General features: G+C 37.8%; 1 protein-coding gene and 1 long non-coding RNA gene across 4 annotated transcripts in view; one reads left to right on the top strand and one right to left on the bottom strand.

Annotated features, from left to right (window-relative positions):
- The window catches only part of LAMA2 (laminin subunit alpha 2), a 583,647-nt gene that overhangs the window by 79,193 nt on the left and 483,660 nt on the right, over nucleotides 1-20,794 (bottom strand). For all 3 annotated transcript variants that reach the window (XM_072833687.1, XM_072833697.1, XM_072833705.1), the window contains 3 exons: nucleotides 13,590-13,692; nucleotides 3,192-3,308; nucleotides 1,082-1,264 (listed from right to left, as the gene is read on the bottom strand). In XM_072833687.1, the coding sequence (XP_072689788.1) occupies nucleotides 1,082-1,264; nucleotides 3,192-3,308; nucleotides 13,590-13,692 (403 nt within the window). The remainder of the gene's footprint in view (nucleotides 1-1,081; nucleotides 1,265-3,191; nucleotides 3,309-13,589; nucleotides 13,693-20,794) is intronic.
- LOC140637324 (uncharacterized) overlaps nucleotides 1-20,794 on the top strand; it is a 51,778-nt gene that overhangs the window by 9,457 nt on the left and 21,527 nt on the right. The window lies entirely within an intron of this gene.

Below are 20,794 nucleotides of genomic sequence, written 5' to 3'. Positions count from 1 at the left end.
GCAGCTATCTCTGGGCTTATGTAAGAAATGAAAAATGATTGAATGGACTCCTTTTATTTTTTGAAGAAATGGCAAAGTACAAATCCTCCCTAGTTCTGAAATACATGTTATATATGTTTGGACTCTTCCTTGCTCTTTAAGGAGTCATGTTAGTAGTGTTTATTATTTTGTATCATCATTGCCATTTGATTTGAGGCAATGGTGCTGATAAACCAGCATTTGAATTATAGAACACCTGACGTCAATAACAGTGTTTTTGTTATTACACACTACAAACATTCGGTTAACCAATGACAATGTGGGCATATAAATAGAGGACTAGTCTCTTGAGAGTGACAAATACAAAAATCATGCATCCCCTTTGGTGAAATTACATACTGAGATAACTTATCAACTTCACAGATGGAAAAAAGACTATAAAACACCGTAATGTTTATTGACTACAGTTAATAATTTAAATTATCATTATATTAAGTCCTACCATATTTTCTCAGTGAATTCTGAAAAACTTGATGTAATTTCATGCAATATACAAAAGATGTAGATGAAAAAATACTCTTGATAAACTGGATACTTTAATTTTCTAAAAATATGAACCAGAATTCAAATAATAAAATATTAATATTTTTGAACTTGAATGCATTTCAGGTTGATAGCATTTTAATATCCTGTTCTAACAGGCCTGCTCGTGAGTGTACTCCTTGACCTCTATGTTCCATGGAACTTCACCAACTAGGAAGATGTAATTTCCCAAGTACAGCTGTATTTTTAATTACACTGAAGGATTAAAAAAGTACTTGGCAAAAAAAAAAAGTATTTGGCATCCCTATACCAAAAGTCATGCAGACTTCGGGAATTCCTAATTTCCTCTTGATTGAACAAAATGTGAATGAAGAAAGCACTAGCGCACTGGGGACTTGGATTCCAGCTGTGGAACTGAGGCCGCTCACTTCCTGGGCCTGGCCTGGGAGGAAAGCCGACTTGGTGTGGGCTCTCCTCCACCACCAGGAGGTGGGATCTAGGCTACTCCTACTGTGGAAAGAGACAAATGACACAATCAAAGTGAAAAAGCAGATCTTACTGTTCTTCAAAGGGTCTTTTACCACCGCATTTGTTTTGGCGACGCTGTCTGCTAGTTGATTGTAGTTTTTCTTCAGGCCATCCAGGTTCTGGTGCAGATCTTTAATCTGTGCCAATACGTCTTTTGCTGTGTCATTGGCTTGTCTTGCTTTTTCCTTGACGGCCTGCAGCTTAGCGGCTGTGTCTGTGAGCGGGACAAGGTACGAGCAGCAGAACAGAGGGCTGGAGTTAGTGGCTTATCTCATGCTGGTCAAAGAGAGGCTGGAGCTGGCCCACTTCAGAGACACACGCACACACACCAATGAACTTTGTCTCATTCAGTTGTAGCAAATGAAGTACGTGTTTAGCTAAATTAAATTTTCTCAGGGACCTTTGCTATGAATACCTGATTAGCTCTCAAGACAGCAAAGTGATTATTCTAGATGTTCATTGTATAAAGGTATGTTGTGATTTGCTGCTGACCGTATTACAGAGAGAAATTTAACCACAAATCACAGTTTCATCAAAACTAGGTTCAAGATTTACTCTGCACATTCAGAAAGGGGAATGATGAATGTACTTCAACTTCAAGGTAGAGAGACTCTCTCAGGTACTTTAGACCATATGTCTTTGTATTTACATTTGTTTTCAGCATTGGAAATTTTCTATGTACGTCCTACGTATTGAAGGAGACGACAAGCAATCCTGGACAGTTACTTATTTTTTTAATGTTAAAATAAGTAGAAATCACTGATACTTCCTGTTATATAAATGTATGCATTAGTTTTCTTGATCATAATTTGTATAAAAAACATATATTGAACATGCAGATGCCTACTCAGATACAGAACATATAATACCTACTAGTAGATTAATGACTAAGACCATAGGCTTCAAAGTTAAACAGTAGGGTTCCAGTCTCATACATGCCACTCTGAACAATGACCTTCAGTATCTTGTTTCATTTCTTAAATTCCGCATATGAGTGAATCATATGGCATTTGTCTTTCTCTGACTGACTTTCCTTAGCATAATGCCGCGTCTTAGTTTGTCTCCTCTAAAGTCCCAGTGTAAAGTCTTATCTAGAGAAAGATAATTCTATTCACTTGGCAGGATTAGTATGAGGATTATATACACCTAACAAGGACATTGAGTCAGCACTCCTTAGATGTCTGCAAACTTCATTGTTATCGTACCATGCAATTAAAAATATAAAGGGTAGCGCTTTCAGGAGCTAATACCACACCATCTCTTCAAGGACTTGTAACATGTAGGAAGACATTACAGACGTGGTTCAACTGCCAATGTTTTCAAAGCTGAAACATTTAAGGAACTGAACTTTGCTGAGAAAGATGTGCGGATGACGGCCGGAGGGGAGGGCTATGGGGGCAGAGGCAGAAGGGGTGAAGGTGAAGGGGAGTAGGGGATACAGGCTTCGGGCTACGGGAATGAATAAGTCATAGACATAAATACACGGCAGAAGGAATATAGTCAACGATCCCATAATAGCGTTGTGTGGGGACACATGGTAGCTACACTTGCACTGAGTATAGCATAACCTACAGACTTGTTGACTCACTATGTTGAATACTTGAAAATAATGTGACATTGTGTGTCAACGAAACTCAAAAAAAATAATAAAGTGGCAAAGAATGATGTGAGGAAAGGCTCTCCTGTGTTATCACAGGTCCTATAATCACCTGTGACTTTGTAATAGCACATTTTAAGAACAGCACCTGTGTGATGTTATACTTTCCCAATTAATACAGAATGACAAATAATATTATTTCTAATAATAACAATCTTATTAGAAACAAGATTTTCTGGGTTGACACATGGAAAAACAACAGTACAGTAAAAAGATGGCTATATTTTCCTTTTTGCAATATATGCACGTTATACATATGCTATAGATCTATTATATGTCAGTGAGGTTAACAAAGCATAAGAAATATCACAGGGTAAGTATGGCTTAGTTTCTCATTCTCACAAGGAAAGATTTATAAGTAAGAAAACCAGAATTTAATTTCCTGCCAACAGTCCAAATGTCCTGTCAGGAAAGATGGTAAACGCTAGAACATTGTTTAATCGTTCAGGTAAACTGACACATTCGCAGTGTCCCAAATGCTTACCATTTGGAATGGCTGACAACTTTCCCAAAGTGTCATTCAAAGCTCTCAGGAGATCCCCATTTCTAGCATCTGCGTTTTCTAATCTGGTTGTTAAGCCATTCAGATAGTCATCGTTTTCTGTGAACGGAAAACAGAAAAGAATGAAATAATTTTAATCATCTCTGAGTTTACACATCTCTGATATGGACACGTAATTTCAGATTATTTTAATATAAAGCTTATAAAAACAGGAGAACTAATTTAATTACTTTTAATTTATTGGCGATCTGTCAACAAATATATTTCGGACCATAATATAAAATATGTGTTTGCCAAATGACCATTTCTCTCTTCAACATGTTCAACAGCTGTGTTTTCTTCTTGGTATCTGATCCTTATCTGACTTAATTTGAGGGTTTTCTGTGGAGAAAAGAATCAATCTCTTATTGCATTTGCAATGATGCCCTCTTGGCATTATTCCCATTAGTGTTACTCATTTTAAGAATTTCATTACCAAAATGGATCACTGGATTAGCTTTGAAAAATCTCAAACAGATATGCTTGTTACAGAGAATCTCCCAACTTCAGTAAGTATCACATTAGTACATATTTGAAAAATGAATTTAAAAAACAACTTCTAGTGCATTTCTGAAAAACTGGCATTTTTGTTAAATAGAAAAAATGATATTTTATAAATTGCTCTCAAATAGGTTTTTTATATGTTTTTTTCTTGCTACCTTAGCATGATCTCTTTAACATTAAAATAAATCACTTACTGGAGATAATTTAATATTACAAGCGTAAATTTTTCAGCTTCTTTCCACTAGTTTTTAACATCATCCAAACTTCAGGTTGGTCTGTGTTATAATAGTAACTAAGAGGTTCAGAATCTGAGTGTGACAGTATAAGGATAAAAGTTATGAAATCTTTTAGGGGAAAGAAAACAAATATCCAATCTGCTGATAGAAGAATAGAGGTTTAGAAATTTTGCTTAGATACATATTGAACTGCAAACCTAAGACTGAATCTGCCTCTTTCTCTTTTTTTAACATTATTTATTAATGAACAGTGGAATTAAATAAATGAAAGATATAAAAGTCTGTGCTTCCTATAATACTTTTTACCTTTCCTGACTGGATAAAGTAGATCATTTCTTTAAAAATTTTTTTTAAATAGTTTATTTGTGCCATAATATTTGTTTCCTGGGGAGATGTATGCTGACTGTTCAAATTACCTCTACAAAAACACAAAATGTGAATAAAAGGCAGAGCCCTCCATTAAAGAGGAGCATTGAGGAAGGTCCAGGAAAGAGGGGGTGCCCTCCTGGCCTCGCCTGGCAGGCATTTAGTGATAGTAACGACCAGGGGTCTGTGGGTATGTGTAAGTTCTATGCTTAGCGTTATAACCACTATAACATCAAGATGTATTATTATTATCATCTTCAATTTGCAAATGAGGAAACCAGCTTAGAGAATTTAAGTGAATTTCCCAAATTTGTACGGTCAGTAAATGGTGGAGTTGGGATTCAAGTCCATGCAGTCTCATTCCAGAAATTGTGCTCTTAACCCTGGATTCTGCTGGGATTGGTGGGCAAAACCAGGGATAAGCAGAGCATGTTGGGTAAGGGTGCTCTTACTCACCCAGACTTGCTTCCCATCCTCCCCCCCACCCGGCCCCAATTGTTTCCTCCCTAGCTCTCCTTTCATTTTGCCCTTTGTCGCCTTAAAAACATGGCTACAGTTAAATAAAACTTACACAGGCACTGCACACATGATCAGACGGGAGCCTCACACAGGCACTGCACACATAATCAGATGGGAATATTTAGAGAAAATTAGCAATGCCTTCATGCAAAGTGACAGGCAGAGATACCAAGGGTCCCACATTCTTAAGAATAATGAGCAAACTATAGAACGGGTCGGCTACAGTACAATAAATAGAAATAATGAGTCACTAAATTAAAATAAAGCACTTAAGGCTATAATACTTGAAAACTGTAAAGGAAGAGTCAGATATCATTTCTCATTTATCAGATTGGCAAAAGTTAAAGGCCCGATAATACCAGGTGTTCACAAGAGCGTTGGTGGAAATGCAAGTCGATGCCATTTTCTGAAGAGCAACTGAATACCTTTATTAGAATTTTAAATAGACATGTATTTGTCCCAGCAATTGCGCTGCCAGAATTTTAGCCTACAGATGTACCTGTGAAACTATATCAACGTGTATCTTCCAGAATGTTCATAGATCTTCATTTGTAGGTGCAGAGATAAAAAAAAAAAAAAAAGAAAGATCCTTAAGATCTTTCTCATTAAAATGGGCAAGACACATAATACATACGCTGACACACATACAAAAATTTGTCGGGGTGGGACTCGGTGGTGGTAGGTGGAGAAGAACACAGCAGAAAACCTTGCCGGTACTTAGAGCGGCAGAGAGGAACCGGGAACAGGCCAAGCAGGGGAGCCCACAGTGGTGTGGGCAGCTGTGTACCAGAACCTTTCGTTTTGTACCTGGTTGTGCTGGTGAAATGGCTTCCTCTGTGCAGGTGTTTCTATTCTTTTGTTTAAAAGAGTAAAAGCAAAACAAAACCAAACAACTAACGAGACCTGAACTGGGCCAGCATGTTATTGCCGACTCCAAGACTGGGGTTCCCATGGCTTTGCTGGCACCCAGCATGGGCGGGCCAGGGGGCCCTGTGTGTCCACAGTAGAGCCACGGGGGTCGGGGCCGGCTTGCACGCGGAGCCCATGTAGGGGCAGGGCCCTGGCTGCCCGGGGAGGCTGGGTGGGTCATGCCGACCACAGAATGAGCCCTGCCTCTCCTGGCCTTCCTCTGGGAAGAATAATAGCAAAGGGAAAGGGAGAAGGATGAAAGGTTCCTAACCATCAGCGCTCTGGATGTGAAAAAGAGGGCTGAACATACTAATTAATGATCCACTTCATTTCATGTAAGGATTTTATAGGCAGACAGACTCAAGCACTGTTACACAATAGTAACGCGAGCACTTGCCACTGTTTCACGCGTCTGCCTTCAAGTTCCAAGCCAAAGACCTGACATCACTGAAAAACAAAGCATAAAATATCCCAGCAAAGCATGGCTTGAAAACATCAATATGTCCATTTCAGTCACTAAGATGTTATTATTTTCAATTCTAGTGCCTCCAAGTATACTTGCCAAGTAATTAGATTTTCTCCTCTGTCAATCACGATTCATCTTTCTTTTAGTACTTCTGTTATTTTCCCTGTTTCTACTAAAATAAAGTCTTTGGGTAGGTTATTGAAAGTGTGCTTTCAGAGAGAGAGCTGGCCTGAGTGTGACTGGGATCCCGCCATATGAATTCCTTGAGAATGAAGGGCTGCTCTTTTGATAGTAGCTTGGAAGTCTTCATCAATTAAGGAAATGGAATAGTACAAATTCTTTTTCTTAGCTTCTTGATTGGATTTGATTTTTTAAATAATGGGGCATTCAAAATGTTCTGGCAAGCACGATCTTCACGTACAGTAAAGAAATGTTAATTTAAAGGGCAGCACTTGGCTTACACTATTTTATGCATTCGAATAGCAAATACCGGCAGAACAATTAGGCTAATTATTCAGAAGAAAGATTGATCCGAAGGGCATTGTTGTGCTGTGTCTCAAGTTCCAAAGCAGGGATTTTGATCCTCTGCCTTCTGTACTAGGAAGTCAGAAGGTCAATATTCTGATTGCACTCTGATTTCTGTTCCACCTATTTGATTCAGATTCCTTCTTGATGGATCCTTTCTTACATTCTGATCATTTTTTTTTTTCTGAAGTTGTTTCTGGAATTTCGCAAAACCAAATCTAAACACCTTGTGGCTTTGTCAGTAGAATTAGGCCAGCAGAAGCTGTGTACAGAAAAGTACTGCAGATTTCAAAATGGAAAACTTGCCCAACTATAGCAATGGGAAGCTTGAAAAATAAGCATCCAAGGTTGGCTTTAAATGGAAAGATACATGAGGCGGAGTGTATCTATAGCTGACATGTAAGGAAGATTGCATTTGGCCCCGTTTGAACTGTAATTTGACCAAAGAAACAGAATTATTAATAGTTAAAGAACATTGAACCCAATTCTTTAGTTGTAACTTTTGGAGAACAAGAAGAGGATCCAATTTATAATTCATAGCTACATTTTATGGGATTTCCTCTTAGGTCTTCAGCTCTTGTACCCCTAGCTTTCGTGAAGACATTCTCTTTATCTTTTCTCTAGGCATCACACCTGCCAAGCCTCAAAGCCTACACACACACATACGTTTCCAGCTTTGGTTCTAACCTTTCAAGTCCCGTCCTCACACATTAGAAGACAAATGTCCAGAAATGGGTTTGGCAGAGACAGAGCTCATAAGGTGAGAGAAAGCAGCAGAGCAGAAAGGGTCAACTGTGAACATTCCTGATGCTGTTATTTCCCTTTGTTGCTTATCCACTGACACGGTATAAGGTGGACACATTCAAAATGAAAATCACCAGACAGAGGAATAAGTCATTTCTACTGAGAGTATGCATTTACTCATTTACCATGTTATTTTTCTTTAAAAGATTGCATTTATTTATTCATGAGAGACCCAGAGAGAGAGAGAGAGAGAGAGAGAGAGAGAGAGGCAGAGACCCAGGCAGAGGGAGAAGCAAGCTCTCTGCAGGGAGCCAATGTGGGACTTGATTCCGGGACCCCGGGGTCAGGCCCTGAGCTGAAGACAGATGCTCAACTGCTGAGTCCCCCGGGCGCCCCTCATATACCATGGTCTTGATGCTGTGCTGAATATGAATTACAGTTTAGTTAAATGAGAACTGGTAACTCTGAAGGATGTTATGTAATATCTCAAAATAAAGCTGTGAGGTTATCACTTTCATCATCAATAATATCTTCTTTTACCAAATTCTCATCATTAAAAAGGCGGTGTGGTGCCATGAAATCATTGTAAGACTTAGCGGTGGGAGATGTGGGTTCATGTGCCTTTTATAACCCCTTTTACATGCATAAAATGAGGATAGCATCTTCCTTCATATGACTGATGTGAGAAATAAATCTGTGGATATAGGAGAAAGTACTGGATTTATGACAGGCAGTAAATGGTAACAAAATAATTCATATCGGCTTGATGATTGCCCTGGTACATTTACCAGCTTTTAATGACCTTGAAACAGTTTTCAACTAAATATAAGAATACTTTTTTAGGGACTCTTGGGTGGCTCAGTTGGTTAAGTGTCTGCCTTCAGCTCAGGTCATGCTCCCGGGGTCCTGGGATCAAGCTCCACATCCTGCTCCCTGCTCACTGGGGAGCCTGCTTCTGCCTTTGCCCCTCCTCCTGCTCATGAGTTCTCTCTCTCAAACAAGTAAAACCTTTTTTTTTAAAAAGAGTGTATTTTACAGATTTGAATGAAACGTTCTATTTGATCATTGAAACTCATCGAGGTAAGTTCTTCAAATGCAATTTTTATTTTTTATTTAGGCACAAACCAACACCTTGAGACAATCTCTCATTCACAAGGGTGAAAATTACAGAACAGCTATACATTTTGAAGGGGTTGGTAAAATGGACTCTACTGTCAAATTGTCATCCAGCTAATATTTTGCAATGAAGTTCTTGATTACTATGACATTTGCCTTATTATGAACTAATACTTTGATGGACTCATTACTACTTATGATTTGCTTCCTTACCAAAAAATGAAGAAATATCCTCTCTTTAGGGTTTCTTTATAAACGAAGAATTTAATCCATATACTTTTCATTTGCTATGAACATGCTTCATGTTTTGTTTTCGAGGCACCCTCTGAACTAGAGAACAGGTTAATCTTGCAGTGTTTTTGTGTAGTTCTGAAGCAGAAAGTTTGAAAGAAGCAAGGGATCACCATGAGGTCATATAAAATATCTTGCTTGTGACCTTCCTGGTAATGAGAGATTTCTGCTACACTTGGGTGTTCATCCACTTATTCATTTTATCAAGCATTTGTTAGTATCATAAATGTCACTGGGTCACTTTCTCAACTATGGCAGAAGCCCAGTGTTTTTGCCCAGCAATGGGTAAAAGCATCAGCCTCAGAGTCAGGCTAATGTGGGCTACAGGGTTGGTCCCACGATACAAATGTGGTCTATTCAGATTATTGGTGTTTCTTCAAATGAATTCAAATCTACATACTAGAGGCAGCCAATCTTACCAAATTACATAATATATGGTAGCTTTATACAATTTTTATCATATTACATTTTATATTATCATCTTTGGATATTTTAGGAACATACAAGGTATAGTTTCCCTCAAGTCACTTTATTATAATTTTTCATCCACCTTTACAGTCCTTTGACTTCTTAATATTTCCAAATATTGAGATTTCCAAAGAGTCTGCCCCCTAAGTCAACCCCATGATCCAGGGCAGGAACCTGATGCTTTGCAGAAGGAAGGAAGCCCAATTCTTGTCCCTGGCCTCCTGTCAATTGACTTGATGAGGTTGCTATGCCCAGTCTTGCCATTTTTTTTCTATTTTTAAGCCCTCTTTCATGACTTTACTCCTATGCTTCCCTTTCTCTAGTTACTGTCACAGGTTTGGGACATGCCCTTTCTCTGACCGTCTCTTTTGCCTACTGGAGTGACTGTGCATGGGGACCTCTGAGATCATTCAACTGGCAGGTTTATAGGGAGGCGTGTTACTGAGAAACCTTGTCCTGATCCCAAAGGGCCACATTTGGTCTTGTTCCTCATGAGCACAGCACTTGACGGGCCCTCAATAACTGTCAGCTGCCTCTGAATGTGTTCTTCCTCCCGCTAGACAGAGGGTCATAGTAAGAAGTCTGAGAACAGGAGGGAAGGGGGGCTTGTCTAGTGGCAGGATCTCCAAAGACTTAAGATTCTAGGATAGAGGCAAATCCTCTCTTCAGCCGGTGTAACCAGAAACTAAAATGACTAGACACTGAAACCGGCTTATGGTTCCACCTGGACAAGCTCTGAAGCCCGGCTGTGGGCCTGAAGGCTCATTTTGCTTTGGCCAGCAAGGTATTCTAAAAGAAGTTGTATTTGAATACCCTTAAGTAAGACAAGTACTGTCTGGTCCAATAGTTCCTACCATTCTGTTTGCCACTACTTTGTCAGTTTTCATTTTAACTCCTAAACCTGCTCCAACCTGGTTTTATTATCTTGATTTTCTCTATTCACACGCCAAAGGAGGAATTTCAGGTCTGTATGAGGAATCAGCAATATCTACGGGAAAAGGCTATTTTGCTCTCCAGACTATGGTCGGCTAGGGGATCCAAGCTTGGTTTCATCCATTTAGCCCAAAATTGCTTTTTGTCAATGGAACAGATTTTGTTTTTCACATGCCTATTTTTAGAAAAGCTGATTCTGGCAAATGGTAATATGTGAAGTCAAAAAGAGTAGATCTTTAATAATGAAAGAATGCTCTGGACAAAATTTAACTCCTGCATTAATCTTTGGTTTAACAGCATGCAGTATTCCTATTTATTCTTTTTTTTTCTGATCTAAAATAATAACAGAATTTTACCAGGTTAGTCAATGCAACTATATCATATTGATGAAAGGCAAAACCTTTCTGATAGGCTCGTCTGGACTGAATGCCTGAGTGTTTGGAGGATCATAGTATAGAAAAAAAGTATTGATTAATTTGATAAAAGATAATGTTTGGGATAATTCTGGTACTGTTCTTTGTGTTGGACTACACCACATGTCATACAATTCACCAAGTTGGTATTTTTGGGTTTGAGAATTGATCTTTTTATTTCATCTACGTTTCATCCAGGTTACAGAAATGTTATCTATTTGTTCCTAAGTGACTGGATGATTTCACTTATTTGGGCAAAGACAAAAATCAGAGATAAATTAAGAAGTAAATGGTATTGAGAATTTATCCTATATAAGATAAAGCATATAACTGTAAAATCTTAGCATTCTTAGGCTGCTTCTATACCATCTTCTGTTTCATTCCATGCCTTGTACACATTCCATGAGAACCTCAACAGGCTATTTGATTGACAAACTCTCTTGTCAATCTGCAAAGTAGCATTAATTCATCTGCTGGTATTAATTCATCTTTGAACTCTCCCGATCATCAATTTGTCCCAAGTTCCATATCCATCAAGGAAATGATTTTTTCCTCTGTAGACATTCAATCAGTGCAGTGCAGACTAGTTTTAAATTTCATGTGTGTACAAGGGCAAATTGACTTTTAACAAATGTATATTCAAAAATTAAAAAGCAAAACAAATTGCTCCTGGCAAGTTCAGACTCCCTCAAGGCAAGGACAGCATAAAAATGGCAGAGAGCAGCACTAAGTCATTCGTGTCTAAAGCATGAACTCACCGGATTGTACTGAAATGAACCAAGTAACAAATTAGAAATATGGAGGGTAGACTGGCCTCACCATTTTTATTCCTTCTAACTCCAGGCTCCAGAGAAAGGGAAATGACTAAATCTCTATTTTAATAGCTGCTGTCAAGAGTTTTGCTCTGTAGGGCCTATTTCAGCAGTTCCTGGTGGTAATATATGGCATTTCCCTGATTAACAGCCATTTTATAACTTGTGTAATTGGCCACAAATCAGGGGAATGTCATAATGTAGCAAGAAAACATTCCCATCTCCGTCAGAGCCTTGGCTTGGATTTTTGGAGAAATTATTACTTGAGTAGTTTGTGGGTTTTCATTACTTTAAATAATGTACTACCTGAAGTACAAAAAAAGACATTGAAACTAATGAACATTTTTGTCTCCTAACCCTTTCCACCAGGCCTGTCTTCAGATTTCTATTTTTTCTTGGAAAAAAAAAATCTCTGAAAATGGAATTCTTTCCTCATTTTTATAATGGCAGGATTTGGGGGAAATAGAGGCAAGGGAATGAGATGAGGCGACTCACACATTCACCATAGGTGTAAAATTTAAACAGGCACCAAAACAGTACTCAAAATATTTTAGTGCAGTATTTTAAAAAACTATTTTTTAGTTTAATCCAAAATGGATTTAAAAAAGAGCAATGATACACAAAATATTAAACTTTTAAATAAAATTGGATCTGACCCTACACCAGCTTGACTTAACCTCACTCACTCCACCTTAATCCCTGCTAGCTCTGGGCAAAGGTATTGGATGGGAAAGAGTGGCCATAAAGTAATGAGATCAACTCAAGTTGCCCAAGAGGAAAATAAGTCTTGACTCTAGTTACTCTTCAGGTTAGAATAAGAGTAAGTTCCTGCACAGAATAATGTATACAGGGTTTTTTTTTTTTTTTTTTCCACCTGTGACACTTAGTCCAAAGCATTTTACTCTCAAAGTACCATCCATACTGAGGACAGCAGTTGTAATGTCCTATCCATGTCTATTGGAGACCATGGACAATTAGTTTAAAACATGACAAATATAAATGCTTAAAAAACTTTTCTAAGGTTAGGAAAGACCAATATCATTCTGTTATTTTCAAAAATATACTTATTTCCTGATTTGAGCTAGTCACTGTGATATTACACACTAGCAATACAAAGTTAAAAACAAGATCTCGTGTCTGTCCTCAAGACGATGGAATCTAAGTACATGGTTGCAGATTGACAAGTCTGTGAAAAAGGGAGGCAGTAAGAAGGGGCCTGGAGTTCAGATGCGGTGTCGAGTTTCCTGGAGAAGATGACATTTGAGCTTAATCTTGAAGGTCTGGTAAAAGGTAATTCTATGAAAAAGAATGAAAGATGGGGAGGCATTCCAAAGAGAAGGATTAACACTCTGAAATATGGAGGCTTGGAAGAGTAGTATGTTTTGGAAGGACCATGAATATTTCAGGAAGGTTGAGGAGATGGATGCAAGCCAGAAAATGGCAAGGAATGAGGTTGCAGAGAGAAACGGGAGATATTTGAATGAAATAATAAATATAATGGCTTACCTGGAGAGCAGCTATATTGAGCAATACATTTTTAATGCAAAACCCATAATGGATTGGAGTAGATATTTTATGGACTTTGATGGTTGAATTAGGAAGAAAATACAAGAAAAAATGTCTTTAAAAAGCATGAGAACTTTTCAGGAAATGTGACCACTAACAAATTGAAAATTTCATAAGGACATTTATACTACATCTGCCTAATTCATTCTTTTGTGACTGCCATTTCTGAAGCCAGAACAAGTGGGGTTTGGTACTCTTAAAAACTTGTTATACTTTAATCTAGAAGTCACTATAATTTAATACATGTGAAATGATGCTATATACATTAGGTTTAAAAATTATGAAATATTATCTAATGCAAAATGAGATGTGATGGCAAAACATCATAAAACTGCTCAGAGAGTTTACTTGCATTAAATCCAGATCATAAAAACCATCGTAAAAATCCTAGTGAAACAATGCCACGATAAAATATCCTACCAATCAGAACTATGATTAACCTGAAAATAATAACAAAGGGAGGTCACACTAACCTTTCACAGCATTTGCTAACTTCTTGGCTTCGTTAAGAATCCCAAAGCTTTTCTGAAGAGAGCCTTTGGCACCTTCCTTTAATGAACCCTGAGGACCTGTTGCCTGTGGACAGAGAAAGGAGTGTCACATATCTAAAACCAGAGAATTATGGAGTTGATGTATCCGGCGGGCAGCTGGCATACAGGGTTTACTTTCAGGAAAGCATTCTGGGCTGTGGATGTAGAATTAGAAATTATCAGCACATACCGGTGATGAAAGTCAAGAGACTGTTTATTGGGAGAGGAGAAGAAGAACTAGGACAGAACCTGGGACCTGGAAATCTTAACGTTTAAGGGGTAGATACAGAAAGAGGCAGTGGCAGGGAAACTGAGATTCTAGAGGGCACAGAGAAGCCAGGAGAGGGTGATACTATGGAAGCCAAGAGATGCAGAAGGTGCTCAAGGCAAGGCCATCACTGGTCAGTATTAAATGCTATGGAACAGTTGAACAAATTGAGAACGGGACACATCTACTGACGTATCCCTAAGCACATTTTACTTGAGTTGTGTAACAGGTGGAGGAGCAGTTCCTGTCCCCTTCAAATTAGGAAGATCAATGCTCTTTTTAAAAACACGTCTCCAAGGACTCCAGCAGAACAAACTCTTCTAAATAATAATCTCTGAGCTACAATCATCTCCTAGCAAAGATGTATTTGTTGAGGCCTGGATTCAAAAAGATGACACAAAGATAGCAGAATGATATGGGGAAGGGAACATTTAACTTAAAACACACACTTTAATAGTGTTTGCTTCTCTGTAATCATCACGTAATACATTTATACCAAGAGATAAATCAAAGGGGATTTTATATGTAAAACTTAACCTGGAAAAGTATTTCAGGTACAAGAAGAGCTAGATAATGCTAAATACTTCCTGTTGAAGTTATAAAGCTGAATTCAAGTTATTCCAGACGTAACACTCCAGAAGATCCCTGCAGTGCCTCTGTCACAATTTTTTTTTTTATCAGTCACATTAATTGAGCATTAAACTGGGAGAGATCACAGAACTTGTGAGTGTTCTGATAAAATTTATTTTCAGGTGTTATGCTAACAGCTCTACTGTTCACAGAACAGATTGATTATAGAACTAAGATCTCTACAAAAGGACATGTGCATCCTACATAAATAAAAAAGGACATTGTGCATTTATAGCGAGCACTTGCAAAAAGAGCTGACAACCTCAGACAATTATTCCATGGAAAAGGGACAGTTTCTTCAACTGAGGATACAGAAATCCCTAGTCCTACAGTTTTCCTTGGGAACTAGGTACACTAACATCACAGAGTGTCATTTATCTAAAAAAAAAGTAAGAGCATCACTATATTGATGGCACAAATCCAGTGTAACTTACTTAAAAAAAAAAAAAAAAGCTTTAGTTACCTACTCAGGTTCTATATCTGTTCCAGATTTAGGTGCCATTCTTATTCCTCTGGTCACAGGTTTTCTGGATCAAAAGAAGGAAATTACAAAGAAAGAAGGATGCAGATTCTCCAAACAGGCACATGACAACAGCAAAAGTGATAGCTGACAATCTATCTGACAATGAGGAAAGAGAAACTATCCAGTAGAGAAAAGATTTTGAAGCTCAGGAGTCCAAATCAATTTGGAAAGGGTAAAGTAGGTTTCAGTAGATGCCAGTATCACTGTAGTAAAATAACTAATGTTGGTATTGACAATCCTGAATCGCCCAGATGATGTGGGTCATTCAGAGTACTAGACGAAACTGGACACAGACGGGAAAGAAAGAAAGAAACAAAGAAAGAAAAAAGAAAGAAAGAAAAGGCAGGAAGAAAGAAAAATAGCTTTCTCCGCAGCCTTGAGATGTGAATGTCTTTCTACAAGAATATGTTCTGGCAAGCATTTAACAACCAAAATTTTAAAGCTAATCTTGGATATGCAAAGTGAGTCATGGGGGTAAAGGAGGGAGAGAAAGTTGATTTGCTGCAAGGAAGAAAATAATGAAATGAAGTGAGAGAAAAGAGGGAGAAGGGTCAGACACCATGGAAAGAGGTGGAAGTCTGAGCTGGGAAAACCAAGCGACTACAGACAGTGGTGACCACTCTTCACATTTTTTTGTCTGCCTTTTTACACATTTCAACAGTTTTAGTGAAGCTTAAAAAAACATATTTAAAATTTACAACTTGGTAAGTTTTGACATATAGACACCCGTGAAACCGTCATGACAATCAAGGTAGAGGAACAATCCATTTCTTTTTAATTTCTCCCTTCCACCCCCCTTGACTTCCTCGCATCTCTATACAAACACTGCTCCTCTTTCCATCACTATTAATTTGCATTTCATAAAATCTTATATAAATGGACTCGTCTAGTTTGCTCTCTTTTTTTATCTGGCTTTTTTCACTCTGCATAATTATTTCAACATTTGTTCACGTTGTGCGTGAATCAATATGTGATCCTCTTTTAATTAAATGGCTATGCCCCACTCTATTCATTCACCTCTTGATTAAATGTCTTGATGGACATTTGGGTTATCTCCAGCGTTGGCCATTCTAAATTGGGTTGCTGGGAGCATTTGTGTATAAATCTTTATATAGATGTATCTTTCATTTCTCATGGAGTGAATAGACGTGGAGTGACTAGATGATATGTTTAAGTTTTCAAGAAACTACCAACTTGTCTTCCAAATTATTTGTGCTACTTCAAATTCCCACTAGCAGTGTATGAGAGTTCCATTTGCCTACATCCTTGCTGGTACTTGATGTAGTCAGTCTTTTTAAATTTAGACATGCTAATAGGTGTGTATATCATTTTGGTTTTAATTTGCATTTTCCTTATGACAAATAATCTTGAGCACCTTTTCATGTGCTTCTTTTCCATCTGTTTAAATCTTTTGCCCAATTTTTATTGAGTTGTTTGTTGTTACTGAATTTTGAAAGATATTTGTGCATAGCTTGGATACGAATTCTTTATCAGACATGTAATTTGCAAATATATTCCCTTAGCTTGTAGTTTATCTTAATAAATGGTTGGATTTGATTTGTAATAACTTTGTCAAGAATTTTTACATCTATGTTTTATGAGGGATACTGATCTATAATTTTTTTTGGTAATGTCTATGGTTTGTATTGAGTGATACTGGCCTCATAGAATGAGGTGGGACATATTTTGTTCTCTTCAATTCTCTGAAGAATGTATTACTTCTTTAAATGTGAAATCATCTGGGGCTGAATTTGTGTGTGGGATGTGGAGTGTGAGGTGTGTGTGTGTTTGTGTGTACATGAAGGTTTTTAAGTACAAATTCAATTCTTTAATTGGACATTCAAATTATTTATTTGTGAGTTTTGGTAGTTGGTAATTTTCAAAGAATCTGTCCATTTCATTTAGATTGTTGAATTTCTGATATAAAGTCATTAATAATTTCCCCTTTTTTGACCTGTCTGACTTTACTCCTTTTGTTCTTTTTTAATTTTTTAAAATATTTTTATTTATTCAGAGAGAGAGAGAGAGAGAGAGAGAAAGAGAGAGAGGCAGAGACACAGGCAGAGGGAGAAGCAGGCTCCATACAGGAAGCCTGACGTGGGACTCAATCCCGGGTCTTCAGGATCATACCCCGGGCTGCAGGCGGTGCTAAACTGCTGCGCCACCCGGGCGGCCCCACTCCTTTTATTCTTGATATTGGATACTGGATATTGATTTTTTTTCTGACTCATCTGACTGATTATCAACTTCTTGATCTTCCATTGGACCTTGGCGCCTTTATCCAGCAACATGACCTAGCCATAGCTGAAGTCCATCTGCTGATAGACTTCCCTGCTCCTAATTTCCTGTCTTCCTGCATTTATGAATTGAGGATATCACCTCTCTCTTTTGCTCCCAAGCATCTTGTCTTTCCTATTTTTCAGGAAGCCAATAATTTCTTCCTGGATTTTTAGTCAACCATTCCTTGCTCAGGTAAGAAAGGAAAGGCAAGGAGGCAGGAGATTTTATATAAAAAAAGATTTATTATTTATTTGAGAGAGAGACTGAGCGAGCATGAGTAGGGGGAGGGGCAGAAGGAGAGGGAGAGAATCCTCAAGCAGACTCCCTGCTGAGTGCAGAGCTCAACGAGGGACTCGATCTCAGGACCCTGAGATCATGACCTGAGCTAACATCAAGAGTTGGACACTCAACTAACTGAGCCATGCAGCTGCTCAAAGGAGGCAGGAAATTTTGGTGTGTGGAGAGCAGAACAAGTATTTCAGTTGCAAAGGACTGTGGAGTTTAGAGTTTAGGGCAATATGAAGAACGAAGGCTATTGGGTAGACTAGAGTCAGTTTCTGGAAAGCTCGAGTGTCAGGCTGAAAACACTGGGCAATAAGGAACATGGAGCCATTGAAAGCTTCTGAACAAGAATGTATGGTCAGAGCCTTAGTCCAGGAAGATGAACCGGGCAGGTGTGTGGCAGGAAAAGGAGACGCCAGTCGGCGATTGTAATAGAAAAGGAAGCTGTCACTCAGGAAAGGGCAGTGGAGAGGAGAGGTCTGGGCCTCAAGGAACATGGAGGAGTAAGAGGTTTCAATGTTTCAAGAAGCCCTCCAAAATATTCAAGGGCTGACGGCACACGAGTGTCAGTCATAAACAGCGCAGCCACAACCCGGGTTTGGAAGACAAGCCTTTCATGTGATAACAGAATGAAAAACACTAACATGTAATGGATGAACGGAACTGTTTCAGCTCATTGGAATTTGGAGAGCTCCTTTTCCAACACTGCTTAGTAAGTCACCGAAGCACATCAACAATATCAGGACAGGTGATGAAGCAGCATTTTCCAAGCTAATTATGCTTCATACATATTCATAAGCATTGCATCTGAGTTTCTGAGCTGTGTCTACGGCATATGTGAAATATAAATGAGGTTCTCAGAGTTGCAAGATAGGTTGTTTCTTGCTTTTCAGAAACTGCATTTTTATAAGTAATAAGTTCTTTCTGTGTGTATATGTATATATATAAATTATATAAAAATGTTTATTAAAATATCTCATGCACAGTAAAATATTATATGTAGGCTGCTGTTTTTATTAGTTAATAATCAGTTGCAGAAAATATGAGATCATTAAAGACATTATTAGAGAAGGAAAGATACAGAAAAAAATGAAATGTTAAAGTCTGCGAAGATTTTGCAGAGGGCTTGGGATTTAATTGGTTTTTAATACATGTTAGTGTTCTTATTCCTACTATTGGTTATATAGTCATAGAAACTCTTGTTAAAGTATCATGTCATTTTCAAAGGAAGAATATAATCACTTCCTCTACTTAGAGACAATGTCTAAATACCTGTTTGAATATAGATGAGGGAATTGATTGATTTACAGAACAAGTTTTTAGCTGTCTCAAGCACCACAGTAAGCTCCAGAGATGGGGACAGTCTGCCTTTCCTACTAGAACTATAGTGGAGGACAAACAAAACAATCCCTTATAAAGAAATAATTACTACCATAACAGAGCATGGAAATATGGCAGTGTTTTGTTGTCAGACGAGGCCCTATTAGAGAAGAAGATGCGAATATGAGACCTGAAGTTCAGCTTAATTGGATGGTATACCCGTCTCCCGGTGATTTATTATTTTTTAAAAAAGCAAATTTAAAAGCTGTTGTTTATATTACCTTCTTTTTTTAAAAAAGATTTTATTTATTTATTTATTAGAGAGAGAGACATTTATATTACCTTCTATATTATACTTTTATTACTTTTCTAAGTGGTCCTCAAATAATTACTTTATTAGAGATAGAATTTCTGAATTCATTGAAAGAGTTGGCTCTAAGGATAGATGGAAGAGATTTCTTTTTGCTTTTGTTTTTATTTGTTAGAGAAGTGATTGAAAATTCATCAGCATGGTTTATGACTTATTCCATTGGTCCCTCTTTATGAAATAATTTATTTTAGAAGTCTTGCATATCTCCAAAGGGGATAATACGCAAAGATATTATGTAACTTAAATGATTTTAAGTTTAAAAAATTTTTAAAATAAAGAAGTGGTTCAGAATGTGCAGGGATATATGTAAAGGCGGGTGATTAGCTGCAATGTGTTTGTATGAAGTGTTAATCAGAAGAAATTTATATTCAGGTTTGTTAGACTGTTGTTAAAAATCAGGGAGAAATTTCTTACTAGAGTAAAATAAATTCTCAGAAGAAATGGTGGAATCTAATCCTATATACATTGTAAAAGATGCAATTTTTGAGAACATTGAAAAAATGTGCATGTGATGTTAATTAGATAATGATAATATATCAAGCTACAAAGCAGTTATGTAAAAATTACCCATTTGCAAAAAAACTGTTTCCATAGGAAAAGGTATGTGCAGATCAACAACATTATAAAAGTGATCATTTGTGTTCAGTGGGCTTATGAAAATTGCATATTGTCTCCCTTTGCTTGTCTGTGTTTTCTACTTTTCTGTAACAGATATGAACTGCTTTTGTAACATTTAAAAGAGATCACAGGCAATTTTGAAATAAGGAAATCATTATACATTGGTTTTAAAGGTGTTTTAATATGACTGTATTTTTAAAAATACTACAGAATATGAAAATGAAAGCATAAATAAAAAGTGAGGAACAAACAACCCAGGAAGATGGCCTTGGCTGGAAATCTGTTGAAAGGCTATAGATCCGGGCCCTGAACACTATGCTCTAAAATGGGAGAGGTCTTAGAGGAGTCTCGTGGAAGACTGGAAGCTAGTGAGTGGAGACAGGAGACTTGGATAAGATAGGAATCCTCAAAATTGCAAGTTTAGAATTTGTGACTGTGAACTTTCAGCTTGTTGAGAACACTGAGAAGGACAATCAAGAAGGGATTTAAAAATATATAACTAAATGAGAATAGATTTTCACTAATTACAGCATGGCAGCCCCTGTTCTAGCACCTATGGGTGCCTCTAGCTCACTGCAATGAGGCAGGAACTGAACAATCGGACGGGGGCTAGAATGGGCAGGTACTATGAGAAATCCTGGATTTATTCATGGAGCTGGAGAACACTCCCAGAGACCATGATATATATATATTTTTTCCAGTTAACGTCCCAAGTCCAACGCGGCATGGGTGTCACCTACTGATGCCTGCACTTGGTAGAATTCCTAAATAGTGAGTCTGAGAGCACAGCTGCCTTTAATGAAATTGGGTCTTACCTATGCTGCATTATAGCATCACCCCAAAAAGTTGCTATGTTG

Source organism: Canis lupus, chromosome 1, assembly GCF_048164855.1.
Source record: "Canis lupus baileyi chromosome 1, mCanLup2.hap1, whole genome shotgun sequence".
In the NCBI taxonomy this organism is placed as follows: Eukaryota; Metazoa; Chordata; class Mammalia; order Carnivora; family Canidae; genus Canis; species Canis lupus.
This window is presented reverse-complemented; position numbering and strand designations above follow the sequence as displayed.